The following is an 18,756-nucleotide window of genomic DNA, read 5'->3' on the forward strand; positions in this document are numbered from 1 at the left end:
TGTCATTCCTCCCTATAATTTTATCCCATATGTTTCATTTTAATCTTGTATATAGTCCCATAGGAGTCTCATGTGTCTACAGTCAGCATGTCTGCCGTTGCAAGGGGGGTCCATAGACATTTCTACCTGTTCAACTAAGATTATAATCAAATTGGCTTTGTCAAATTTGAACTTCACTTTTCAAAGATGTTGCTAATGAGTAAAAACAGAATCAGCTCTGTATGATACAAAGAACTTTCCTGTTTTGTTTGGTTTGCTTTTTTGCAGTTTTAGCATTCTTTCATTAATTGTTTTTGGCCATAAAAGCTCCTGTAAACTTTGTGAAAGGGAAAAAGTGTTTTTGCAAATGGACATATGCTCCATACCTGTAATGAAACAATACAGCAGATTTCCTGCAAATGTTCTGCAGAAAACCAGTCATTTGTGATGTGCGCCAATAGAGGAAATAAAAACTATCCTCTTGCTTTGAACATCTTGTCTAAATGAGTGATTTACAAGACTATAAATGTAATTGCATTATTGGAAAAAAAATCCCAAAAGAAAAGCCATAAACCTGAGACCAACTTTGCAGACTCGTACCAAGATTTGACTTGCCAATTGCTCAAAGATTTTACTGTAATTGTGTGCAATAAGTGTTCTTAGTAGTTGTACCTCTCTGATGTGTAAGTGGACACTTCCCTGTTGCCCAGCTGCCTTCGTTATGGGAAGTGGCTTTCCACATGCTCCAGCTGGAAGTTCTCTCTTCACATGAGACTTCCGTTTCCCCCAGCCAGGAGCACCCAAGTACCACTTCCCTGTCCATTCCCAGCCATGCTGCAGGGTTCTGCTACTTAATGCTCACACCTTCGAGGAATCAGTCTACCAGGAAAGTACATTGATAAGTTTCTTTCTGGCCAGCAATGTGTTCTGAAAATTATGGGAAAGAGAGAAGAAAAACAAACAGAAACGTTAAGCTGTCTCTTCTAGATTTCAGTGGTGGTAATCCATTTGTAGCTGACACTAATGCAAGAGGCAGAATTAAAATGACATACAATGCACTTTAAAGTGAAAAATGAAAATATTCTGTCGCATGCAGTGGTTGTAGTTTTATCAGGTCTTTCTAATTTGAAACTTACTCTGCTATAGAGGAAAAGTCTTCCCATATTTTCTCAGAATCCTGGCTGATGGAAGACATTTCAGTTGGTGTTGTCTGCCAAAAGGGTTATTTTCCATGCAGAAATCATACAACGTGCCTCCTGCGGACATTTCATTGTGATAGCATAAATGACCGTGAGAATGGTGCGGATTAAGAGAACTGTGGTGAGTACTGCAACATCTGTAAGTATACAGAAACAAAATCTGTTTGTGGGATGTGCTCCTCCAGCTAATGCACACTGAATCACTAATAGTCGGCAGATGATCCACAAGCCTGACAAGTCTGGGGTTTTCAATGTAATTGAATATTTTCAAAAGAATATATTCAAAAGAATATGAAATGAATAAGGGCATTACACCATGCTGGTCAGCAAAGAAAACTGACAGGGTGTCTAAAGGCATGCCCCAGGCAGACTCCAGTGGTGAGATTCCTGTAGAATCCCTATTATATTATCCTCTGCTGTGGACAGTGGGTAATCACTGCATATCTGTGTGGGGAGTCCTTCAAAGTGGTGCACAAACTCCTGCACGTAAGTAGGGGTACTTATACTCAGTAAGGGTTTTTACCAGTAGAAGAATTCTTATTCTATGATGATTTCAAGTGTTGTAAGAGTCTTAGATATACACATATGTTGGTGTATTTGCAGAAGCACATACGCACTTGGTGGTGATCACACTACCATTCCTCTCTGTCTTATTGATCTCCACGCCCACTCTCAATCCAAAAGAGCAATGAGGAAGTCAGATTGATGAGACCAATCTCTTGGTTTTGGCTAATAAATGATCCCTATTTTGGAGCATGATTCCCTCTACATCACATTTGACTTCTTCTGTGACTCGGAAGCATGTTGGGTCAGAAGATAATGTGTCAACTCCACTATCATCTCCTGCTTTGTATCCTCCCTCCCCATCTGCCTCCTAGTGAAGTTCTTACATCTCTTTCACTTCCTTTTCTTCTTTCTAGGTATTTCAAATCATCCTCCTGTGCCTCTTTTCTGTTTCATTACCATCACCCCTCAGCTACCATCTTTGGATGTGGTCATTTGTGTTTATGACTTTCCATATTGCACCTTTCCTGTTTACCATTCACCTACGTACCAGTGCCATTACTAGCTCCAAACTGCACTCTGGTGTACTAACACTGATTGCCCCCAAGACTCATATTCTCCATATGTAACAGAGATTCCTACCTTCTGCCAATCTATTAAAAAAAAAAAAAAGTCCAAGCTTTATAAATTTTAACTGATTTTCTTTCAAATCTCATATAACTTGTACAATCGCCTATACATTTAGCTGGTCCAGTAAAGATCTGTTCTCATCATTTTCCATGGTTTTGCCTAAAATTTGAGATCACCAAACATATTCATTTACTGAAACTGGTGTAAACTTTCTGATTTTTACTGAGTCACTTTCTGACTTGCAGTCTTGTCCTAGAACACTTCCATTATCATGTGTAGATTTTCACTGTAAATAATTTGTAACTCTCCATGCTACACCATGTGCTGCAGTATGAGTTTCTCCACTACATTAATCATTCTACTTTAGCATTCAGTTCTTTTTATGAATACATCTTCTAATAATATTTTGCATCAACATTAGATTTCTCTCTCTATTTCTCTCTCTCTCTCTCTGCCATGCTTATAGTCTGGTACACTTCTGATATTCAATTTACATAAGATTTCTTAATTTGGGCTTATAATTGCTACTCATAATCAGCAGAAAAGACAATAAAAACAATCCATTTGAAGATTTACTTTTGGTTCCATCCCATATAAGAAAACACATGTACCCCACAGACAAACTGGCATTAATGTTCTGGTTTTCATTAGAAGCTGACAGACAATTTAAAGTACAGCTGACAAACATTAACACTTTTCATAGGAGATAATAGTGGATGGGCAAGTATCTTTGATATGGTTCATGGAAATTCATCTGATAAATTCATCTGGATTTATCAGAAGAATTCTAACTTAGCCCTAATGCCCTTATTAATATTCTTAAACTATTTTACACTTCTAAGGCTTTTCACTGCATACATATATTTACTATAATTATAGAGATAGCTGGAATTTTAGATGCGCTCAGGGAACTCCTTTACTTTCCCAGAGCTTTTTGCATGCATAACAGAGCAGAGCAGAGTAATGCAATGTGGAACTTACTTGTTAGTGCCAGGTTGCAGCTTTATAAAGTTGCATGAAAATGGTAATTACATTTCTGGAAACTTTTGGAATGTCAGTATTTGTTTTCAACTCACTCAGGAGCAAAAAAAAAAAGAAAGGCTTCTCTATTGAACATTTAAAAAAACCCATTAAAATCCTGAAATGTTTTACGTTGATCCCTTCTAAAATATTTCTTCCTGCCTACTAATGAAGAGTCATAAACCCAAAAGGCTCAGCTCAGTCAAAGTATTACAGCTCTGGGACAGCTCTTCAGATGGACTGCCAAGTTGGGGTACCCAAAAAGCCCTTCCCTGAAACCCCAGAAAGGAAGGACAGTGTCTTGGCAAGCAAGAGGCAAGTTTAGATGCTGTGTTCCCTCTGGTCTGCACTAAAATCAAAGCATCCAATTTCTCAGTGAAGTGCAGTGACTTAAACAAATCTGTGTTCTCCAGTGGAAACTGTTCCATCAGCAGTTTCTCAGATGTTCTCATTTGTATGTATATATAAATTTATACATACATCAAGTACATGTTGTTTTTCAGTTACCCTTATTGTAGCTTATGGACAGTAGGATATTAAACTTGATTTATGTTTTTCTTACCTTTGCTTTCATTACATGTAAAGCACTGCAGTCCTAGGAAGTGCAGCATCAGTGTTTTATAGCCTTCCTGATAAGTGAACCTTACTAAGGTAATTTGGAGGTGTTGCATCTAGATGTCCAATCCCTTTCTAAAAAGGGGTCTCAGAATGACGCTGCCTCTGATCAGACATACTTGGTGGGTCATATGTAAGACATTCACTCAAGAATCCCTTCTCCCAGGTCTCCACCAATACCCAGTAGGTTGCAGGTGCATGGAAACAGAACTAGAATGTGCTGCGGTTAATTTAAAATCTGTGCCACTTGTTTCAAGTAACGTAACCCTCCTGTAAGTAGAGTTCCCTTTGCTCTCCAGCATAAAGCTGTTTTGCAAACAAAGAGATGCCTAAACACACTTTGCGTAGTGCTATACTACCAAGTATGGGCCCTCTGCATTCAGAGACTGCAGAAAAGGTTGACCCACTATAGATATTTACTAGGTGATTTACTAGTATGTGGTGAATGCTGTGAGCATTTTCCTGCAAGGCCCACTTCATTGTGGACTTCATCTGACAAAATGTGTCAACACTGTAAACCAGTCATCTAATACAGGTCATATGAACTGCACAGAGAACATGTTTACTTCTCTCCTCTAAAGAGAGCTTGGGGTGTTAGCTGAGATGTGCATTTTGCATTGTAGATGTTTACAATTAGGTGAGTTGAATGCTACTTGGGTTCGTCATTCCTATTGCTTAAAGCCTGTCAGCCTCAGGCCACTCACTAAAGATCACTGGTTGTGCAGCCAGCATTGGGGTAATGAGCACCCACCAAATATTGCTGAAGTTACCAAAGCAGGAATTTCAGGATTATTGGTTCTTAATGATGACTGACAGCTCCCTATTTTATTTTGCCACCTCCAGTCCTACAGGTTGTCAAACTTGATATATGGCTGAATACTTGTTAATATAGAGAAATTCTCAAAGATCTGTCTGGATCACCGAAGGAAAATATTTAAAAGAGGCCAGTCTTAAAACTCGGCAATGAAGTTTGCTGTCCTTCAGCTAGCTTGTTCAAGCAGTCAAGCACATTTACTTTCCAAACAGACCAAAGGGAGGCCTGTCTTCTCCCAGCTAATCCCAGGAGGGCACTCAAGCTTCAGCTCAGAATTTAAACAATAAGGACAGATGATAAAGAAGCTGAGGTTACCCAGGCTTCACAGGCAAGGTAATGCACCCAATGTACTGCACCCGGTGTAATGTAATGGAATGTGCCCAAAGTCCTTTCCGGGCTCTGATGCTGTGTCAGCTGCACCGAGATGTAAGGTCTGATTTTTGACAGTTGCAAAACTGATGAGTTAAAACCTAATTTAAACATCAGTTATCAATTACTTTTACGTCACTCACACACAACCAAATCCATTCTCTTCCAGATGAAGGTTTCAGCAAGTGTACAAAGGTGAAGAAAATGTGAGTATCTTGACAGTTTATTAAATTATTACATGAGTCCTGGAGTATACTGAATGAAAAAAATCAATATACGGTCACTTGTGTGATCACTTTTTTAACAGTATAGCACGGCATTTGCCTTTGAAATTAATGTTTTGATCACGTTGGTCTTCCAGTGCAGCCAGATGTGCACAGATGCAAGCAGTTTTGTATGCAATACACAGAGATCTAGTCTTGCTCCCTGTCACAGAAAAATAAGTAAGCAGAAAATAAGTCTGTCTAATAAGAAATACCACCATTTTGTCATGAAACTGCACGTTACTGTTTTAAAAGGTTAAATAAAGCATCTTTTTAATTTTTTCCCTTTTTTCTTTCTTTTTTTGATGCTAAGCTACCATGGAAACCAATTGCAAAATTATGCAAGTAGCTGTACACACGGCAAGTTCTCCAGTGTAGTCAGTCCTCTCACAGACCACTAGTACATTTTTTTTTCAAGCTGGGTGGTGTCTTCCATGTTCTTTATATAGTAGGATGGCCTTTTTATTGGAATTTGACTGGGAGAGCTTTCAGTACAGCTTCCTCCAAGATCCTGTAGGAACTAGTTTGACCTTCATCGAGTTATGAAGAAGGAAGGCGTTCATATATATTACATTGTCAGGTAGAATGACTTGTGTCCTTTTTAAATATGGCTGCTGTTAATAACAAACAAATCAATCAGCCCTATACCTCAGACAAATTCTTATAGGATTAAGGCATACATATGAAGCTAGCATGTATGAAGTCTACATAAGAAAACAGGGACAGCTCCAAGGGTAAGAATTCATATACCAGACTTAAGATAAATCCTCATAAAACCCCTAAGTACACAGTATTTGATTTTAGCTCTTGCTTCTGACTGGATGATGTATGCCTTTTATTCGACATTTCCTAATGACAGCTCACACTGCCTTCCATTCAGAAGTGGTTAGCAGCCTGGAAGAACAACAGTCATGTGAAAGGACTGTATCATTTGACGAGTGGGCAGAGCGCCAGAACCAATTTTACATAAACAAAATATACATGCCACTAATTTTCAGGTGAGTCACGTTAGCAGGTACAATGTATGTTAGCATAAGTGTGCCAAGAAGGATGGCTACTGATGGTTCACATTTAATAAAATTCAAAATAATATACCTGTAGCCTAGAACAGAATTGGCTTTTCTCCCCAGCCTCCAGTGCTTTCTATTTTGTATCTTATTTTTTATACCCTATGATCTTCTATTCCAAACACATAATGAAGAAATGGGACATGACACACCCAGAATAGCCTCAAAGAAGTCATTAGAAAGTTCTGTTCTGGTGGAAAATATTGAATCTGACTTCAGTGGTGTTACACCAGGCATTAATTTAGTAGTGTGCAGAAGGGGATAAATATGGGATTTATCCCATATGGCAGAAGGGGATAAATATGGGATTATAAAACATTTGCATTTCTAAGAAGTTAATGAATCATGATTATCCTGGCTTTCTTACCTTACCTGTACCAGATTTCTACAACACAATTGCATTCAGACAATATCAAGGAAAGCATTTTTTGGACTATGCAAACTTCAGAAATTGTGAGTACGTTATTGCCCTATTTTGCCTTTTTAAATAACTGATTGCCTCCTGGGTATCACAGAGCAACCAGCCTTCCACAATACAGGAAATGGCATCTAAACTTCAGCCCTTCAAAGTCTCATCCAACCACTATTCCACATATTCCAGTAGCTCGAGAAAGATGCGAGCACTTCATTAATTTTAACTCCTGCTGTGACTCTAATTGTACACTGGGGCAAAGACAAATCACTGAACTTATTTTTGTATCCTTATCCACCCATTATAAACTTCATTTACTATGTGTACCTGACACTGCTTCATTAGTTGATGTTCACAAACCATATTGGCCAAATTTTTCAAATGTCAGTGTTTACAGCATTATTAGGCACCCAGGTATCCCTGCCACTTCCAACAGCTGATACAAGCTCAGTGCCTTTGAAAATTAGGCTAATCTTTCCAGTTCCTTATCAAGTTTTGAATAATAAAATACACGTATTGACATTTTGACAGATGAGTGTATATAAATGCAAAGCATTTTTACTATGTCTGTCTTGGTCTAAAAAGCATATGTATAAGACATAGGCAAAAGTTGTCCATTGCATCATAGCAAAACATATCCACCCCAGTGCAGTGCAAAACTATTCACAAAAGCACATTTTTAATGCTTTACCCAGCATCATTCCAACCATAAAATATTAAAAAAGATTAAGTCAAATGCTGCCCTTGCAGTAACAGTCAGCCTTTTATGAGATAGAAACCTTAAATACTTTCACTCGGCATTTTAAAATCAAATATTGCTTGTCACAGTTCTTTATCTTTCTGGTTGTTCTCATCAATTGACTGGAAGGTTTCTGTTTCCTCTCTGTAAATGCAGTCTATCAGTTTTTAGATAGTATTATTTTAGTTTCCATGTTATATGTTTTTGTCAACAGGTATCTCAGTCATAAGTGTATTACTAGTTTGAAACCTGAGGTACTCAGAGATCTACACAAATTGAAATGGCTGTGAGTGCCCATTTTCTCCCTGTCTGTAAAAGCACCATTCATCACTAGCAGTGCGTGTGTTTATGGCATTGGTCTAAAAAGAAAGGAACAAGGCAGTAAAGCTACGTCTGCCAATGGCATTCTGCACAAAAAATTTGGAATGACTGCTGAAGCTTGCAACTCCTTATCACACAGGTTATGTTTCAATTTCTGGAGATAATATCTAGGTTTAGTTACTTTGGATTTGCAGAGGAAAACCTCCCTCATGATTTGCTCATCTCAGCCATTTTTGCATTGTTTCTTTACAAGGACTGGTGATGTAGTAAACTATTATTTCTTTCCAGAATTCTAGATTATAACCCAATAGTGAAAATTTCACAGGAGTTATTTACTGGGCTAAAGTCTTTGTTTGTTCAGTAAGTATTGTTCTTGCGCATTTTCATATTGGTATTGTTCATATCCAAGTAGCTTTCCTTTCTATCTTTTTGTTTTTCCTCCAAGTTCTTTTCTTTCTTTAAGACTTTCAAATATCTTCTTCATGAAGGAATCATGCTTGTCAACTCCCCATGCTTACCACATCTGGATTCAAATTTTGGATTTGGATTTCTCATAGGCGTCTTCCATGCTAGGACTATCTTTACTATGTTTCTGTTAAAACTAAAGCACATTCCTGAAGTTGTAAAACTGTTTAGAATCATGTCTCTTTTCTCAGAATGCCTACTGGGACCCCACGATCTAAACTGGAAATCCTTGGATACAACCAGTAGACGCCTAGCATCTCCTTTTAGAAAACTGAAACAGAACTTAGGTACTTGGACAATTTCCCATGCAGATATCACTGTGAGGACTATAACAGAAAATTCCATATAAGGCAGAGCTTACAGTATGCAGGAGGGAAACGTGAAGTCCTATAAGCATTTTCCATCACTCTCATCAAGTAAACCAGCACCTGAAAAGTATAATCTTGGTTTCTTAGAAAAGCTAGCAGCTGGTTTTAATAGTATCCAGGGAAATAAATTATTTGGTTTTGCTAGCAGAAGATTAAGCTTTTGCTGCTAGTCCCTTGGCTCAGGGCAAAGAAGATTAAGAACTTTGTGTCTTTAATGATTCATTGACTCAGCTGTTTCAGCCAAGCTCATGGCAGGCAGCTGCTGGCATCAGAGCTGGCACCAGTAGCCTTTGGACCAGGCTGCACACAGTGAGCGCTGAAGCAATGGATGGAGCAGGAGCTGAAATACCTTTCCACTCTTACCAGCTTCCATGGGAAAGGGTTTGAGGAAGGTCATAGCATGTGTGGGAAACCTACAGTAACCATACTGAAAATGTAAATTATTTAATAAACACATTTTTTTTCTGACTTGTACGATTTAGCATACTTCTTGGTCATTCAATGTATCCATTGCCTATAAATAAAATACAGTAATAAGCTAGTATCAGAAGTAACTATTTGTGCTATGTTTTGCTACTGGTAACTTAAAAAATCGTTTTTCTTGTGTAGTTTCTGTAAAATCTAAATTTACTTTCAATTTCAAAGCAATGTAAATCTAATCTTGGATTCTTCTCTCAAAAGTTTACATTTGCATATCTTTCTTACACTTCTATATGGTGTTATGAAGTATGATAAAACCTCTTGTTTTCTAACTATGTTTTAATTTATGAAGATCAATGATAAACAATTCACTTGAGACTCTTCCCAAGAAGATCTGTACTCAAATGCCTTTTATTAACTGGATGTAAGTAAATTATGCAAAAGTTTCATTTGATAAATGAATATATCTTTTTCTGTGAAGATAAAAATTCATCATGTGTTTACTCTGTTAGACCAAGCCACTTTTAAAGGTGTGACATTCTAAAAAAGTATAACCTTGCCGAAGTTGAACCTCACAGTGTTTCAGATGACTATCTAAAAAATACCACGGTCCTCTGCCAACATAAATCTTTAGAGCTGCTTCTTGTTCTCATGACTCTGATGAGTTTAGCAAAATTCTGTCTTTCACTTTAGTTTCCCAATGAAAATGAAATCGGTTATTGTGAATGCATGTTTATCCTAAGTACAACTTAGAATATACAGATATACGTTGCAATTAAATGTAAAATCTCCACCTAGTGGTCTCTGTTTATTCTGGTATGCAGATTACACATAAGAAATGCCAATGTATTAGCCTATTATTGCTGAACTGGCTGGTGGGCTGGGCCATAAATAGAGACAAAATTGCAACAAAGAAAAGGATATAATTTGCTTTATTTGATATTTACATTTATATTCAAAACTAGGTAATAAATTTGGGCTAATTTTGTAAGAAGTAAAGGAAGGTCAAAAAAAAGACTAGCCCAGAGCTTAAACTCCTTCCTGCAAAACTGTTACACAACACATGAATAAAACCACTTTCCTTATTGTTATTCAGGGATTTTGAAGGCAATCATATGAAGGCTTTAACTAATACCACCTTCCTGGAATGCGATGCGCTCACTGTATTGTAAGTAAAAGAAATATGAAAACAAGGCAACAAAAACCTTTTGAATATGCATGACTCTCAGTCCTCAACACAGGATGTGTCTCAATGTATAAAGCCTCATCAGTTGTGCTATTGTCAAGGAGGTATTCGTTACAATTAATTGAATTATTGTATGTGCAGTCACATGGCACATTTTGGCAACTGTCACGATCACTTGTTTCAACAAACAGAACAAGAAACAGGCATACTGTATTACTTCTGCCTTGTGATCAGATCATGAGCACCAGGGTGCTTTTTAAACTCCACTAAATCCTGGGACTTGCAATCTGATCACGAAGCAGAAACAATACAGTATGCCTGTTTCTCAACCTGCACATATTTTTTCTTGTTGAATCCATTCCTCCTTCAGACTGGGTTTACCCTTTGCAGGAAACCTGAACAAAACATTTTGTTGCTGCTAAAATTAAATATATTGGTATAAAGTAATAACTCACATTTCTATTTTTTTTGTATTCAGCTATATCTCCTATAATACACAGGACAAGAAAAGCAGAATCTGAAGGGGGATCGTGTTCATGAATAGAAATCCTACAGGTTAAGAAATATAAAATGCTCCTTGGTGTTACACATGTGGTGTCTTACCAGTGAGGAACAGGAATTCCCTGCAGTGGGACTCTATCAATTACAGTGAGAGCAAAAGCAAGAAAACCTAAATTTGAACACGTAAACTTTCTGTCTGGATAGCAAATCCCAGAGCCTTTAATCAAACAAAATTCCATATTTCTCTTTTACTTTGTAATTTGCTTGTTTTTAATTAAAACTAAGGAAAGTTTTACTTAACTAACTACTTAGTCTTGTGTAGGTTTCTTTTGCATTGACTACAATAACGTACCTCGTTACAGCTTGGAAAAATTAACCAGGCTCCTGTGTAACTTCTAACACAACTAGAAAAATAAGAAGCCAAGTAGTCATACTGGAACATGAAATTAGCATTCCATATTAAATTGAATCATTAAGTACTTATTCTAATATATATTTTACTTTACAGTTTTCTTCATGGAAATCAAATCTGCTTGCTGCCTGCAAATATATTTTCCTCATTAAAAGATTTGGGGGAATTATGAGCTTTCTAAAATCTAGTTTTAAATTATAGAGTGTGAGCTATTACATGCCTGTAATCTGTGAGTGTACTGCACCTTTCCTGCCAAAGGTGAGGCAGGAGGCCATGCAGAATCAAAGGCCAAAGGACAGAAAGACACTTGGCAAGAGGGAGCTGCAGGTAGTGCTTAGGGCAGCATCACGGGGAGGGGGGAAACTTATTCCAAGAATTTCCGGGTTTTACAACAGACATAGTTCTATAGGCTGAAAAACAAGGTCTCCCTCTGTCCCAGTGAAGGTTGGGCTCCCTCCCTTCTGGGCATACCAGTGCCCAGCTTCATCTGGGTCCTCTGGAGCCAATACTGCATTTTTCAGTTGCTTCGGCTCACACACTGAGGGTATCTATGTTCCCTGTACAGTCTATAGAAAGATAGCTAGGGTAGCATCTCTGTGCTTTGGAGGTGAACCAGCCTCTCCAAGTAGCTGTCTGGGGAGAGCTGTCTAGGCACCTACTTTAAGATTTGAGACTGCCACTTCCCCTGGGGACAAACGAGTATGCATTAGGCTCATCTGCATATAAAGTAGTCACACTGCATCTGGGTTTTGGTTGCCTCATTACCTGGCATGACATGTTTAGGCAGAAACATAGAACAGCCGCAGAAGGTGTAGAAGCGGAAAAGAGAAAGGAAAGCTTGAAGGAGAAGGGGAGCTGTCAGTGACTGGAGTGACATGAGTGATTGAAACAGGCTGCTACTGGCTGTGGAAGGAGAGTAGCAACTGATGTTATTTGTTAAAGACACTGATTTGCTGGCATGATGAAACTGATTCACTGATACCGATCTTCAGCGTTGAATTTACTGTGGCATTTTTTTAAATTTTTTTTTTCTTTATTTTTCCATGTTCTACCTATATTAAATGTGAAAGCTTCACATCTATGTAATTAGGCTTTGATTCATCTCACCTCTCAGCAATTATTAAGTTCATAAATTATAGAGAAACCCTCAGGCAACCAGCTTCACAGATACCTCAGCTGAATTAGTTATGATGAATCAGAGCTAAAACGATCCATGTTTAGCAATCACCAAACATCAGTGTCTGTACCGATTGACTTCAAAGTGACTTATGGATAAAATCAGAGCAAGAAAGTATAGGATGAACTGAAGTAACGATAAAAGCTAACTTTGCTGCTATTAAAATTTTAAGTAAGATAGCATGCCTCCTCACCTATAAAAAGGAGAAAATCGAAGTCTTAAGAGTTCTTAAAGTTTGCGTATTGAAAGAGATGGGTGGAATATTAAGGATGAATCTGATTGCTTTTGTTCTCTGTATTTCTTGAAGGGATCTCTCCAGCAACATGATTACAGAATTACCATGTTATCTTTTTAAAGACATGAAGTATTTACAAAAGCTGTAAGTTATAAATGAGAATTCCCAACTGAATTTAAAAATGTACTAATTTAGCTTGTCTGTTTCCTGAAATAAAATAAGAAACAGTTTTTCTTTCTTTTAGCAATCTGTCTTTCAATCCACTTTCTCACCTCTCTGAGGATCACAATGACAGTCTTCAGCAGCTTCAGTCATTGTGAATAAAACCTGAAACATTTTACTAACATAGTACACTAAATAATATCCTTTCTTTCCAGGAGAAATATTCATCAATTACAAAAGGCGTGTGAAGTATTGACTGCCATTCTATAAGATGTTGAATGTACTTCTAAGTTCTATTCCTTCGACACCCTAAGGTAACACGCCAAAATACACAAATTGCAGCCATACAGTTTGCTCAGTTTTACTGCTATTCACAAATGACAAGCCTAGGAGCAATCAAAACACATAAATTAAGAACAAATTACACAACAAGTACAGCTAGGGCACCTGGGCAGATAAGGACATAAATAAATGGTAACATGTATTTTAGAACTTTTATAATCTCTTCTTTGGAGTGGTTTATAAAATACTCACTTCACAGGGCTGAGGATTCAGCCACATTTTTTTTTAATTAAGTATTTTATACAGAGCTTGAACTCAGAAGTTTTCTTATTTCTTATTTAATTTGCAAAGATTCACCTTCATCTAAAAGTATATCTTATAATTTCATTGGATTCAAGGTTGAAAAGCAAGACTACAACATCTTTTTTAAAATTGTCACTGTGCCGTATGGCTTTTTCTTAAAAAGCTGCCCAAAAGAAGAACCAAATGTTATTTTTAAATTCACGCTATTTTTTGTTAAGCAAAAGGAAAACATCCTGAATTAATCTGAATGATTAATCTGAACAGCTTTCCTGCAACTTGATAGTTTGATATTTTTCTCCTGTGCTACACAGTGAAAAACACAGTGAGGAAGTCAACACACAGGGTAATATTCAGTTCCTTTTTGTAGACCCCCCTAAGTGTCCAAGGGTAACCAGGTGATCAGTGTGTCTTAAGTCATTACAGGAAGGGCAAAATTTAGGTGATTGGTTCAGTTGCCCACAGGTCAGGTGTCTAGTGCTGTTTGACATCCGTACGGCATCCCCACTCCAGAAAGTCTTTGATCTCTCATGGGTCCTGTGTTGTGTCTGCCTGCCCACATGGATGTCTCAGATACCACAGGATGTGCCAAATAATATTAGATGGAGTATTAGTCTGGAGAGCCATTCAGCAAACCAAAAGCTAGTCTAGGTTGAGATAAGCCTTTCTCCAGATCCCAGGGACTGTGTTTACCACTGGCTTATTCAGTTGCCCATACACATGAGTCTGGTGCCATTGGAGATGCCTTTAGGTATCTATCCCACCTGGCTGTCACCTGCTAATCTATAAGGCCACAGGTCTCTTGTAGGTCTTGTGTCTTATCAGACAGCTAGCTCTACATGGGCATCTCAAATGGGTGTCTCCAGGGCACCTCAAATGGTTTTTGATGGATAACTGAGTCAATCATGCAGCAGCTGTGCCGGAAGAACTTCCTTTTAGATTCTTTTTGAAGTTGCATTACAGCTCTTTGTTTCATTATTATTCACAGAACTAAATGCACCAAGTATCAGTATTCTAGTCCATGAGCCACCACAGGAACAAGACAGTAATCATAAGACAGGACATTGTTTTGAAATATGGATGGAGACGTGCTTTGCTGCTATATAAACCTTGACCAGAGAGGCAAAGTGTAGTTATTTCAATCTGGGAGCACATTAAGCATAGATACGGTACTGCCAATGTAATAGCACCACCTGCCTGCCTGTCAAAATGATTGTCTGATCTACGTTTCCAACTGACAACAGGCAGTACAGGAACAAAGAATGTAAGACAGACATAATGTCACCCCCCCAAAATCTAACTGGGCTAGAATTAACCAGAACAAAGTGATTTCAGTAATCATTCATTTTTCCGGAAGCCTTGCTGACAGGATGACAGGCATTTTATTTCATTGGATAGACAGTATATAATCCAAAAAAGAGTTTTTAAAGTTTAAAATCTCAGGGAAAAAAAATGCCTCTTGGCTTGGGCCAGGACAAGAGCCAAACCAAATCCTCAAATAAAATTTGAAATTCTTGTCAAAAAGAATCTCCCCTGTGTCTTCCTAGAAGTGAAACAGACAATACAGCTGGGAATAGCTGAGGCAGGAACATCTACTAGGTTCTTTCAAAATACAGGAATCCCTGATCCCGGATTAGGATTCAAAGGCATGTCTGCCCTAGGACCAAAGCTCTGGAGTTTACAATTTGGGATTTAATCTTTTCCTATAACGGACATGAGCACTGTCATAGCCTTATTCATAGAATCATAGAATCATAGAATGGTTTGGGTTGGAAGGGACCTTTAAAGGTCATCTAGTCCAACCCCCCTGCAATAAGCAGGGACATCTTCAACTAGATCAGGTTGCTCAGAGCCCCATCCACCCTGACCTTGAATGTTTCCAGGGATGGGGCATCCACCACCTCTGGGCAATCTTGATACAGCCATAGCGATAACACTGTTTGTGTTGGTCGTAAGGCCTGGGTAGATGCTGCACACACATTGTCACATCTGTCAGAGGTTTCCTGCAGTTCTGTTTCTGGTACTCTTCACAAATGCAGAAGTCATTATGCACCTCTTCCTTTCCCATCTTACCAGATTAATATGTTCTTCCTAAACCATATTTTGAATCCTTGGGACCAGTTATTTTTCTCCTTTCATCGAAGTCCTTTCAAAGGGAAACAACAACCCAAGTGCCTTTTATCTAAGCAGATCACCTGACTTGGTACTTTTGTTATTTTTCTTTTTGGTTCAGTTGTGATGTTTCCCTTTTCTAAAACATCATCAAAATATATCTTTTGTACACTGTCTTGCCATTGCTGTGAACCAGTTTCAGGTTATGCCAGCTGCATTATATGAATAGAATGGGGTTTGTTTTTCATGTTACTAGAGCATCATTGACAAGATTTCAGTTCCTGTCACTCTTCCAGTATTTCACGCACCTTACCCTAAAACATCATCTGTGCAGATATTGTATCAAATCCCTTGAAATGCTATTGCCCAACGGCTGAGGTGAAAACAACACACTGCAGTCCAAGTATGCCAGTACCTGCCCTGAGTGTCTACTGCAATGGGCTCACTCAATATCACTGGTTTCTGTTAGCGTTTTTGCCTCTGTCAGGTGGCTACAGTTGGCTTTGATTATGCCAGGAGCTTCTCCTCCTGTTTGGGTCACAGCTAAGAAAACCTATTCCCGTGGCTTCTTTTCTTTTTGCATTATAGCCAAATGTGCAAAATAATGAAGTTCTGTCACTGTTTCTGGCCTTATTGGGTTTGCTAATCCTCCAGCACATGCACTTCTGACACTGAATTTGTAGACTGAAGGTCTATTGGGATGCTGCAGAATGAAGCTCTGCTTTCAGACACTTCAGGAAATGCTTACTGAATATATTCAGTACACAAAGTGTCCTTTCATGGCTCTATCACCATTAGGATTTTTATCAAGTTGAATGCTTCTAAGGCTCTCAGTGCCAGTACTGGTTTTGCTGGCATGCATGTAATATTATACATACCTTTTCCTTTTACTGATATTTAATATCACATTTTCCTGATGTGTGGAGTATATGTCCTGTCCAGCCAGCAAGTCCCATTGAATCATGCCATGTTACGGACAGGGGAAGGACTATATTTCTCCATTAGTTTGTTTTCAGGGTTCATTTTAATTGTTATTGGCATTTCCTCAGGATCTCTTTGGATAGTCACATACACCCATTGTTGTTGTGTTCTTGTTTGTATTACAGCAGAACAGAAGTCAAAATTTTGTACAATGTTTCTGCTTACAGGTGTCCCCAGTTGCCTGCCTCATACCTCTACACTTTGTGCTTTCTTCTTGGCACGTGACGTGAGCAAAGCGGGTTGCCCCATGGCACTCCATATGAACATTTTTCAATGCTCTGCATCTCTCTTGCCTCGTGTAAGGCAGTCTACATCTGCTGCAAGCACACCGTATCTGCCCTCGCCTATACCCTTCTCCTTCAGTTCTGTGCTCCTCTGTCACTCTTGGAGTGGGAGGGAGGAACCTACCTGCATACTAAACATCCCTCTGTCTCATCATGTGCATGTCATGCCTGGTCCTAGTAGGTGTCTTTGGTCCCTAGGCTCCATTTATGCTAGTAAATATAACTCTTACTGAATGTTTTGTGGTCTGGTTATTCAAACTAATATTTTCTCATGTTAAATTTTCTGATATATTTTAGTCTACTTTTCTAAAGATTTCTTCTCTGTGAGGCTCCCTCTACAGTCAGCAGGCAACAAGAAACCTTGGAGGATAAGAGTCATCTGACCAAGCCGTGTCCAAGGAGATGCTTCTCTCCACTGACTGCAGGAAACTCAACTGCAGTGAGGAGGTCTGATGTCAGGTGAAACAAAACCCAACGCAGATGCCTGAATCTACAAAATTAAAAAATAAAATTAAAAAAAAAAATCATCTTAGTGCTTTGGGTGGCTAATGGAGGAAGGCCCAGGTCCTCACCTGCAAACACACACTCTTCAGTGATTTGTACTTCTAGTTGTACACGCCACTGCTGAATCATTCACTGCTGCAGCTTCTGCTGCTGGGCAGCTAGTACCTATGGTTTGTGCAGACTCCAGAAACGTGGCAAAATATTCAGCCTCCCTCAGCCTACTAGACTGTCTGTATGTTTGTCTGTCCTTCCAAAGGGAGGTCTGTCTGTATTGTCCATAGCATCTGCTTCCAGTAATTCAAACCCAAAAGATCTTCAGTGTCCTTGTCACTCCTCAGCTGGCCCGCAGCTACCTCCCAGTACTTTGGATTTCTCATCAAAAGCTTGCAGGTCAATCTGACCTTGAACAACGGAGGGGAATTCTCGCTTCCCCAAGGAAAAGCTAAGAGAATTATACATTTTGCCTTCTTGTCTTATTTCTTCCTCTCTTCTTCTGATTCTCATAGCAGAAGCCGTCTTTTATCTCTGCCTGTTCTGGGCTTATTAGTGCTTTCAGTTCTGTGACTCCTTTGTTAGTCCGAAGGCCCTCTGGCCAAGGTTTATAATAATAATATTTTAAATCACACCACTGTGAGCAGCTGAGCTCGGCACTCAGGGAAAGAGACAAAAACCTGTGCAATCACTTCTTGTGCTTCCCTTAATGGATATTGCATCGGTTGTCGAATGGCGTAACTACACAAGGAGTTCAGGCTAAATGCACATCCCTACGACACAATCTTCCAGTAAAAAGCTCGATGTGATGAACAGTCGTAGGAACATTCCTACTGACTATAGTCAGGATTTTTCCATAACATAGTTTCTTTAAGACCTATGATTTAAGAAAAGGCTTGTTTGTGTAATTCAAAATTTGATAACTACAGAAAGCCCTATTTCATATGATTTATTTACAGATCATAACATTTACATATTTTACAGATACCTGGAAAGGATTGAGATTCTAAATATAAACGGAAGAATGTTTGAACATATGAGGAACCTCTCCCACATGTATGTATGCAAAATAAAAGAAGGGATAATTAAGGGGGTGGGAGGTCCATATAAAAATGTCCAAAACCATCCCAGGGTGTTGCTTTTCCATATTAATTCCACTGGTAGCCCAATTTCTGCAAAAATAGATTAAATGTTTCACTATTTTAAACAGAGAAAGGAAACACGCTCCTCATTTTGTTCCCTCATTTCTAGATTATATCACATCACTCCTTTTTCTGCCCTTCACACTTCTTTTCCTGGCTGAAGCGGAATAAAAAAAATTGTTTGCTTACTTGGGAGTTACTGTAGCCTTAAGCTTCACAGGCAGAAGTAGAATACCTCATTCATGTGCACCAAAATTGGGAAGTGAGTTAAGAAACAGAAAAGTAATTATATTTTGGACATG

The 18,756-nt window shown here is 38.6% G+C and overlaps 1 protein-coding gene across 1 annotated transcript in view; it reads left to right on the forward strand.

The window, feature by feature from the left end:
- Positions 1-1,163: 1,163 nt before the first annotated feature.
- The window catches only part of RXFP2 (relaxin family peptide receptor 2), a 30,423-nt gene continuing 12,830 nt past the window's right edge, over positions 1,164-18,756 (forward strand). Inside the window, 14 exon segments of the mRNA XM_050915094.1 lie at positions 1,164-1,299; positions 3,016-3,115; positions 4,031-4,219; positions 4,629-4,683; positions 5,248-5,336; positions 6,842-6,913; positions 7,826-7,897; positions 8,221-8,292; positions 9,538-9,609; positions 10,282-10,353; positions 11,381-11,452; positions 12,769-12,840; positions 12,941-13,012; positions 18,297-18,376. Of these exon segments, the coding sequence (XP_050771051.1) occupies positions 1,164-1,299; positions 3,016-3,115; positions 4,031-4,219; positions 4,629-4,683; positions 5,248-5,336; positions 6,842-6,913; positions 7,826-7,897; positions 8,221-8,292; positions 9,538-9,609; positions 10,282-10,353; positions 11,381-11,452; positions 12,769-12,840; positions 12,941-13,012; positions 18,297-18,376 (1,225 nt within the window).

Source organism: Gymnogyps californianus, chromosome 1, assembly GCF_018139145.2.
Source record: "Gymnogyps californianus isolate 813 chromosome 1, ASM1813914v2, whole genome shotgun sequence".
NCBI classification, from domain to species: domain Eukaryota; kingdom Metazoa; phylum Chordata; class Aves; order Accipitriformes; family Cathartidae; genus Gymnogyps; species Gymnogyps californianus.